This window comes from Cnephaeus nilssonii (genome assembly GCF_951640355.1).
Source record: "Cnephaeus nilssonii genome assembly, chromosome: 14".
Classification (NCBI taxonomy): Eukaryota; Metazoa; Chordata; class Mammalia; order Chiroptera; family Vespertilionidae; genus Cnephaeus; species Cnephaeus nilssonii.
Genome location: NC_137085.1, coordinates 66,330,452 through 66,338,899, shown reverse-complemented (window position 1 = coordinate 66,338,899; position 8,448 = coordinate 66,330,452). Strand labels below are relative to the sequence as shown.

The 8,448-nt window shown below is 40.3% G+C and overlaps 1 protein-coding gene and 1 pseudogene across 4 annotated transcripts in view; both read right to left on the bottom strand.

Moving 5' to 3' along the window:
* Positions 1-1,489: 1,489 nt before the first annotated feature.
* Positions 1,490-2,127, bottom strand: LOC307110468 (ubiquitin-conjugating enzyme E2 variant 1-like; annotated as a pseudogene). The gene has a single exon. The product of its transcript is annotated as a ubiquitin-conjugating enzyme E2 variant 1-like (transcript).
* A 960-nt stretch (positions 2,128-3,087) lies between these two features.
* The window catches only part of IFT74 (intraflagellar transport 74), a 110,156-nt gene continuing 104,795 nt past the window's right edge, over positions 3,088-8,448 (bottom strand). For 2 of the 3 annotated variants that reach the window (XM_079790692.1, XM_079790691.1), the window contains 2 exons: positions 6,584-6,644; positions 3,088-4,145 (listed from right to left, as the gene is read on the bottom strand). In XM_079790692.1, coding sequence (XP_079646818.1) covers positions 4,027-4,145; positions 6,584-6,644 — 180 coding nt within the window. In that variant the 3' untranslated portion in view covers positions 3,088-4,026. The remainder of the gene's footprint in view (positions 4,146-6,583; positions 6,645-8,448) is intronic. The other variant, XM_079790690.1, reaches the window with a different exon arrangement.

The window sequence follows — 8,448 nt, the reverse complement described above, 5'->3', positions numbered from 1 at the left end:
GAAAAATTAAAACCCCACAACCCTACTACTCAGGAAAAAATCTTTATTATTAATAGTCTAGTATTAATATGCACTCTTTTTTTAACTTATTGCACATTTGCATATTAAGGGCTCTGAGCAGCCAAGAAGAAAGAAAACAATTTACCTTTTTTTTTTTTTTAACACAGTGAATCGCTTTTATTTCGGTATGCATCCACATCTCAGCAATTAGTGGCCCTGAACAGAAAAGTGGAAAAGTGCAGCAATTTGCCAGGAAGTCAAGCCCACCAATTTCGGGGTTCTGCCGTGCACACTGTGTTCTTTCTTCATCCCCGCTGAGGACCGTGAGAAGCTGCAGCACCGAAACCGAAGTATGCACAGAATTCAACCTTCTTTTTGTGACAGTTGTCAGATTCCAAAGTAGACCCAAATGGACTGCAAAGATGACCACCTGAGTGCCCTGTTTCAAACTTCAATTTGTAAAAGCAAAAGCAATGATAGGAACACACAAAACAATTCATTCACAGGGAGCGTGTGTGCTTACAAGTGTCTTCTGTGGCCTTCCTGAGCTAAAATAAAAAACAACATATCAGCTGATGATGACAGCAGAGGGTGGCCGGGCTGTGGACCCATTTATTTCCTGGGCTGGTGGAGAGTAAATGAATGTGGTTCCAAAAGTAAATGAGAGAAGTCAGACTCTTTCCAACCTTACCTGCTGGCTTCTGGCCAAAGCAAGGCAGTGTCATGGAAAGTGTTGGGTGGTGATGTGCAAGAAAGAGACTTGAGGAGGGGGAAGGAGAAAGCAGCACCCTGTGATATAAAGGGGGAGATGGGGGGGGGGGGGAGAGAGAGAGACACGGGAAAGCCCTGAATTTTCCAAGGGGAATAGCGGGGGTTACAATCGATGCTTCAGCCAAGGTGGTAGTAGAGAGTGGGGAAAGGATGTTGGCTTGGAAGTGGGAGGGCCTAATTTAAGACTTAAACATTAAGAAACCAGGGGTGCAAATGAAGCACCCCCGCACCCAGCAGTAGTCCCACAGGCAGTGACCTGAAACCTTCACATCTACTCTAACAAGCCACCCCAAGCTAGAAAGCTGTTGCAGGGAGGAAGTGGGGGGCAGGGCGGGGGGGGGGGGGGTAGGTGAGGGAGAAGACAGAGCCCCAGGCCATGTAATCAGCAGCAAGGTGATTGTGTGTCTTTTCACAGTTGAGCTAGATGTGCCCCACCTGTTATGATGGGAATGGATTTAAATATACAGTACTTACTTGATCCCAGAAGTGCAACTCTGTGGACCGTGCTTACACTTGACAGGACGATTTCTTATAGCACAACTTACATATTTCAAAAGGACAAAAAAATTAGTATCATTTACAGTATCTTAACATCAACTGCCTTTGAATGGGCACTACACTTTGATGTCTACAAGACGTATCTAGAACATTTACTGCTGTGGAAAATGAAGACTGCTCAGATCCAATGGGGAGAGTGGGCCTGTGGTTTTCTTGTTGGTTAATTGCTGTAACACTGTCCTTCAGGTGGCTGAGGGAGTGTCATATTTCCTTTAGACATCATTAGGCACCGAAGCCCCTGCAGGACAACTTGGATGCTACGCGCGAATTCTGCCATTTCGCTAGCACTGATATGGCTCTTGGTCCACCACTCCACTAGAACTATTAACTCCATTCATATTAATTTTTGTTACAAATCTTACGAGGGGGGATGCTTCTGGGTGTTTAGGTCCATGCTCTATTTTAAGGCTTTATGTTTGGTTTTCATAAATTGTTCTTGGAGGCCCAATGATCATCCCTATCCATCTTATAAGTGTTCTGTCTTCCTCATCTTCTAGACGCCAGCTAACCGTGCCATCTCCTAGTCCTTTCTGGCTTTCTTCGCGTTCTTCCAACAGTCAAAAATTGCGAGGGACTTTTACTCCCCAGCCCGTGGTGGTTGCCATCTTGCGTTGCTGGAAGGCTGGCCAACATTTTACCTGTTTTTTTAAACAGTGTTTCTCAAACTTCAACCATGAATCCTTTGGTAGTATAACCATTGTGACCTGAGTAATTCAGGATCTGAGGAACACATTTTAGGAATGCTACCTTAATGAACATATCACTGCCCACAATCTTTAGTCACATTAGTGATCCAGAGTTAACCAACTCACCAATGTTCACCCCTCTACCTCAATTCACACAGACTGAAGTTGAATAATTTACTGTGCTAACTTTACTTCAAGAAAGTAACATGCATAGGTAATTTTATATTATGTCAATTATATCTCAATAAAGGGTTGTTTTTTTTTAAAAAAAAAGACACCAATATGCTTGCATTTTAGGAATACTGAGTAGAGTAACCCGGTGAACACAAGAAACAGAAAACGATAGTTTTCAGGGCTATTTTATGAGGATCAAGGTGACTCATTCCTGCCCACAAGAGAGGATAGATACATCTTTAGATACAATGATGTATCCCAGATTCATACTTCATAATTACATCTCTTCCAACTTTTCCTTTCAAATGTTCTGGCAATATTTGCAAATTAATCTACTTAAGTTCTCCTACTGCACAAAAGGGTAATTGCATATACCAGGGTGGAAATGAACAGCAACAGCTATATTCCAAAACTGCACACTGTGAGTACAGTATTTCTTTTAAACTTCTTATTTTTCCCAACACATACATGTAAGGAAATATATTTGAAGTGCAGAGGTTAAAAGTTTTAAATTTTAAATCTTTAGGAATAACTGATTTATAAAGAATATGTTATACATTTACCTGTGCCTTTATATGCCTTAAAACACATCAAACATACTCTATTTAAGCACTGCTCAAAGCTAAACACCTCTTTCTAATTTTACCATCTTTTTCTAGAAGCAAAAATTGACAAGGTTGATATAAGTGCTGAATCAGAACCACACTCCATGCATCTCTCTAGAGTTGACACATGAAAAGATTTCATTTACTGCCATAGATCAGCAATTTTTAACTGGTGTGCTGCAAGAATTTTTAAAACATGCAATACCTGACTATTTCGTCAGGGGCACTGACTTCTTTTCCCTTAGATTGTGAAATAAAAAAATAGCAACAGCCAACACAACACTAGCCATGAGTTGTGCATGCCCGGTCTTAGACCATAAAAATATAGGTTATATAAGAGTTGTATCTTATTGGTCAGGTGGCATAAGTTTGTACCTGATTGGTTAATTCCTGCATGTGCCAGGGTGAGGGTGGGGTGGGGAGGGGAGTAGAGGAGGCCAGAGGGAGGTCAATGGGGAAAAAAAGGAGACATATGTACTACTATTTGTAATACTTTAAACAATAAAATAAATAAATAAATAATTAAACTTAACAACAACAAAAAAGAAATCCTTATATACAAGTATAGGCATCTGATTTTTTAAAAAGTCAATTGGGAGCAAAAAGGTTAGGTAATTACCATTATTATTTTTCTGTAACTCAATCAAATTATACCTATTTTTTTGTCAGATCAGCAAAATAATATGTTTTGGTTTTTTTTTTCATGTGCCACAGAACTTTAGTAATTAGTTTGTGTGCCATGAGATGAAAAAGATGGTTGAAAATTGCTGCCATAGATGGATTATACCATCTAAATGACTCTCAATAACCACTTTTAGTTTATCTCATCACCCACACAAAACAAAAATATCATAAAAGGAGATATTTTTAAAATTTTTTATTGATTGATTTGAGAGAGGGGAGAAGAGACATCGATTTTTTTCTTATCCATGCATTCAATATTGCTTCTTGCAAGTGCCCTGACTGGAGATTAAACCCACAACTTTGGTGTATGGGGACGATGCTCTAACCAAGCTACTGGCCAGGGCAGAGATGATACTATTTAAATGCAAACTGTTTACTGAACTATTATACTATTTAAAACATCACTCTTCAAAGAGGCCACAAAAAGTATAGCATTCAAACATCTTAGGTAAGATTCTTCAAGGGTAAGCTTTTTTATTTTTCAGTCAGCTTGTTTAAAGTTTAATAGCAACAGGATACTTCTGTAGAGACGTGCAGTTGGTTCAGACTCAGTTTCTGCTCATGCTACGCAGAGCATCCATGATGGTTTTATTGTACTCTGCAATCTGCTTGTTGACATTCTTCATAACTGTCTGGTAATCACTCTCTTGACTCTTGGTTGCTATGACTAATTACATGAGTTAAGGGGGAACACTATCAATAAAAAATATATATATATATAAAAGCCTAAGCGACGGTTACGGCGGAATGACTGGAACAACCGGTTGACCAGTCACTATGATGCGCACTGACCACGAGGGGGCAGATGCTCAATGCAGAAGCTGCCCCCTGGTGGTCAGTGCACTCCCACAGGGGGAGTGCTGCTCAGCCAGAAGCCGGGCTCACAGCTAGCAAGTGCAGCTGCAGTGGCAGGAGCCTCTCCCGACTTCGCAGCACCACTACTGAGTGGCAGCAGCAGGTGCAGTGGGCCGGGATGAACACAAGTGGCACAGTGCCTGGCCCTGGTTCTTGCTCCTCCCTGGCCGCCTGCCACTTGGTGCACTGCTACATCCTTCTCGCAATCCGGGACCCTTTGGGGGCCTAAACCGCAGTCAGACATCTCCCAAGGGGTCCCAGATTGCGAGAGGGCGCAGGCCAGGCTGAGGGACAAATCCCCCTCCCCCCAGTACACAAATGTCTTGTACCGGGCCTTTAGTCTTATATAATAAAGAGGTAATATGCAAATTGACCATCACACCCTTGTACAAGATGGCCACCCCCATGTGGTCACAAGATGGCCACCCCCATGTGGTCACAAGATGGCCACCGCCATGTCATCACAAGATGGCCGCTACAAGATGGCCGGCAGGGGAGGGCAGTTGGGGATGACCAGGCTGGCAGGGGAGGGCAGTTAGTGGGGGACCAGGCCTGTAGGGTAGGGCAGTTGGGGGTGACCAGATCGGCAGGGAGGGTAGTTAGGGGTGACCAGTTGGGCAGGGGAGGGCAGTTGGGGGCAACCAGACCTGCAGGGGAGGACAGTTGGGGGCGATTGGGCTGGCAGGGGAGGGCAGTTGGGGACGATTGGGCTGGCAGGGGAGGGCAGTTAGACATCCATCAGGCTGGCAGGGTAGTGGTTAGGGGATGATCAGGCTGGCAGGCAGAAGCGGTTAGGGGCAATCAGGCAGGCAGGCAGGCAAGCAGTTGGGAGCCAGCAGTCCCGGATTGTGAGGGGTCCCAGATTGGAAAGGGTGCAAACTGGGCTAAGGGATACCCCCCTCCCCAGTGCACAATTTTCATGCACTGGGCCTCTAGTAGTAATATAATTGTGGATCAGAAAGGGACCAAATAATACTAGTATTTTCCTCATTGATAAATGAAGATGGGACAGGAAAAGCACAATTAAGCTATTTTTAAAAAAACATATATTATTTAAACAAATTAAGCATCAATTGAAACTTAACCTTTTGCACTCGGATGTCGAGTGTGACTCGACACGGTTAGCATCAGTAGCAGGAATCGAGAAAAAAGCAAGCGAGTGCAAAGGGTTAAAAGGCCAAGCAGAACTGGTTTCAAAAAAGTTCTCTTAAAATAGAAAGCTTTTTTATAGTTAATGTTATGCATCTCAATCAAATTCTGGTCTTAGAACAATCAAATGTTCAAAACAACCATGATCTCTAGAGTATCACAAAGAATTTCAGGCCAGTCTCCAGACTTCACTTGATGCTGCACAAAACCAGAGTGCTGTACATCAGCATATTGTGAATGGGAGTCTTTTGCTTTAAAACTAAGTTGCATGGCCACCGGGAATAGAGCCCCTGATGCATCTCATTTGGAAGTACGCTGTGGTCCATGCTGCCCTGAGCAGTGTACTATAGCAGAACATATGCTGCATGGAGTCAGGATCTACTCCTCCAAGCAGAGATGTCCTTGAAAGGGGACAGGGAATAGAAAACTACTTTGGAGAAATGTTTCTTACAACTCTACAATGCATGTCCTCAGCAGCTGCTTCCTCTTATAGGCATTCAAACAGATAAGCAAGAAGCAGGGACATAGGTACCATTTTGGTAGAAATAAGATGAAGTTGAATTGGCTGAAACATATGAGCTTGAAGGTCAAAACTCTCATACGACTACTTAGTTTATCTCCTTTGCTGCACAGATATACAGATACAGCAGTATAAACAAAGATAAACACCCCACACAACATACACATATGGGTATATATAATTCTCCCAACAACTCTATGAGAGGAACTATTAACTATATTTGAGATGATAAAATTGAGGGTTAAATAAATTAAGTAAATTGTCCAAAGTCCATAGCATTTAAAATTAGATCTACTGACTCAATATCCTGTGCACTTAGTCACTATGCCACACTGACTTTAAGTTACTTTGCTACACACACACACACACACACACACACACACACACACACACACGCCCTAACTATTGTAGAGTGGAAACTAAGTTTTATTCCTCTATTACCACATAGTTTAGCTCAGTGTTTTGTACATATTAGGTACCTGAAAAAAAATGTGTGTTGAATTATTTCATTTCAGTCTGTAAATAAATGCCTAGAAAAAAAATCACTAGATCAAGTTCATTTGCAGCTTTTTAAAGGATACATTCTTTCATCACAAAATTATTTTGTTCATGGTGTTGCCACTTCCTTTCCAAATTTGTAAGCTAAAAACACGAAAGAAAAATGTTAACCAGTGTCCCTATTCACAAAAATTATTATACACACTTTTAAGAGGACAAGAAAAAACAACAACACAACTTTAAGTCTTATCAACTCTTTGCATGATATAAAGCTATGGTAGACAAAAAAGAAATTTAGGGAATATAAAATAATAGTAAATACATTAAAAATACAATGTTGCCTTCAACAATAGGTTTAGTCTATGTTTATTTTAGCAGGAATATATTTAAAATATTTATTATACCAATGAACATGTCAACAGAAAGACAATTTAGTATTTATACCTTTCCTAAAAGAACTTAAAAAAGAATGAGACATGATGGGAATGTCTCCTTAAAATCTGGAAGTCTAATGCCATAAATGTAACGTATATTCTAACACTGTCTAAGGCTCAGCTTATAGGAAAGACTTCCTTATTTCCAGGGCTCACTTCCTGTCCAGTTCGACGAGCTGTGATAAGAGCAGAGCTGCAGTGTGAAGATTGTAAAAGGGCTGGTGAAATGCTGGCACTCTTACAATAATTTCTGCATCAACAGGAAGCTAATGTGGATATTATATTGATGGTTGCTTCCTCAGAAAACAATTTTACTGTTATAGAATTAAATTGTTTTTCTGATTTAATTAACCTTGTAACTCTGGGTTACGGTCTTTCTTTTTTAAGATACACACAGTTTGTGTATTTTTTTTCCTAAGCAAAGTGCCTTCTGAAAAATAAAACACAAAATAATCTGCCCAGACATTTCCAAGAAGTAATAATCATTTTTAAAAGTATGATAATTAAAGCAGCTTTAGTAACATTTCTTCATACTCTCATGATAAACTTATTTTCGGGGCATAAGTTCAGACTTAATGTAGCATCCATCCTATTGTTTCCTCCAAAGAGATAAATCTAGATATTAGGATGACTCATAACTAATAAATTATGTGAACCTTATGTGCTGTGAGTTAACACTACTAAATCAGATCTAGCTCCTCAGACAGGACCTTGAAGTGAAGGTGGACTTAAGGAAGCAGTCAGCACTTTCTGACAATAAATCTAATAACCTTTTGCAAAGTCAAGTACCAAACTTTTCCCTCTTTGTTTTACACAAAGAAGTGGCCTTCTTATAAAGCAGCAGACCTCTTAAGTGCTACATGAAAAATGCTATAAAGCAACACTGTGCCAAATGGTCAAATTCCTCCCATATTATACATCTATATTTGAGATTTGCCTTTAAATCTCCAAGTCTATCATGAAGCACAATTCTGGTTTTTTTCTACAACTTATTTAAAACATCTAGTATAAGTTCCTTATATATTCTAGATATTAACCCCTTATCAGATATATGATTTGCAAATATTTTCTCCCACTCCACAAGTTGCTTTTTTATTTTGTTGATTGCAAAAGGAACAGAAGCTTTCTAGTTTGATGTAGGTCACTTATTTCTACTTTGTGGCTTGTGGTTCTGGTGTCATGTCAAAAAATCCTTGTCAAGACTAATGTCACCTATGCTTTCTTCTATGAGTTTTACAGTTGTTCCAATATTGATATGTTTAAATGATTTCAAATAACTACTAGGAATTCATTAAAAAAATAGTCTGTGATGTAAAATTATTTATAGATGTCAAGAACTAGTTTTCCATGAAATATTGTAATAGATAGGGAGATCAGGATTTGATTTGATTATTTGGGATTCAAAAAAGGCAACAAAACGATACTGTACAGTGTGTCTTACAGACAATGGGGCAGTGAGGGCCTGGGGCAGGGGGGGCGGGGTGGGGCGGGCTGGAGGGGGTCAATGGGGAAAA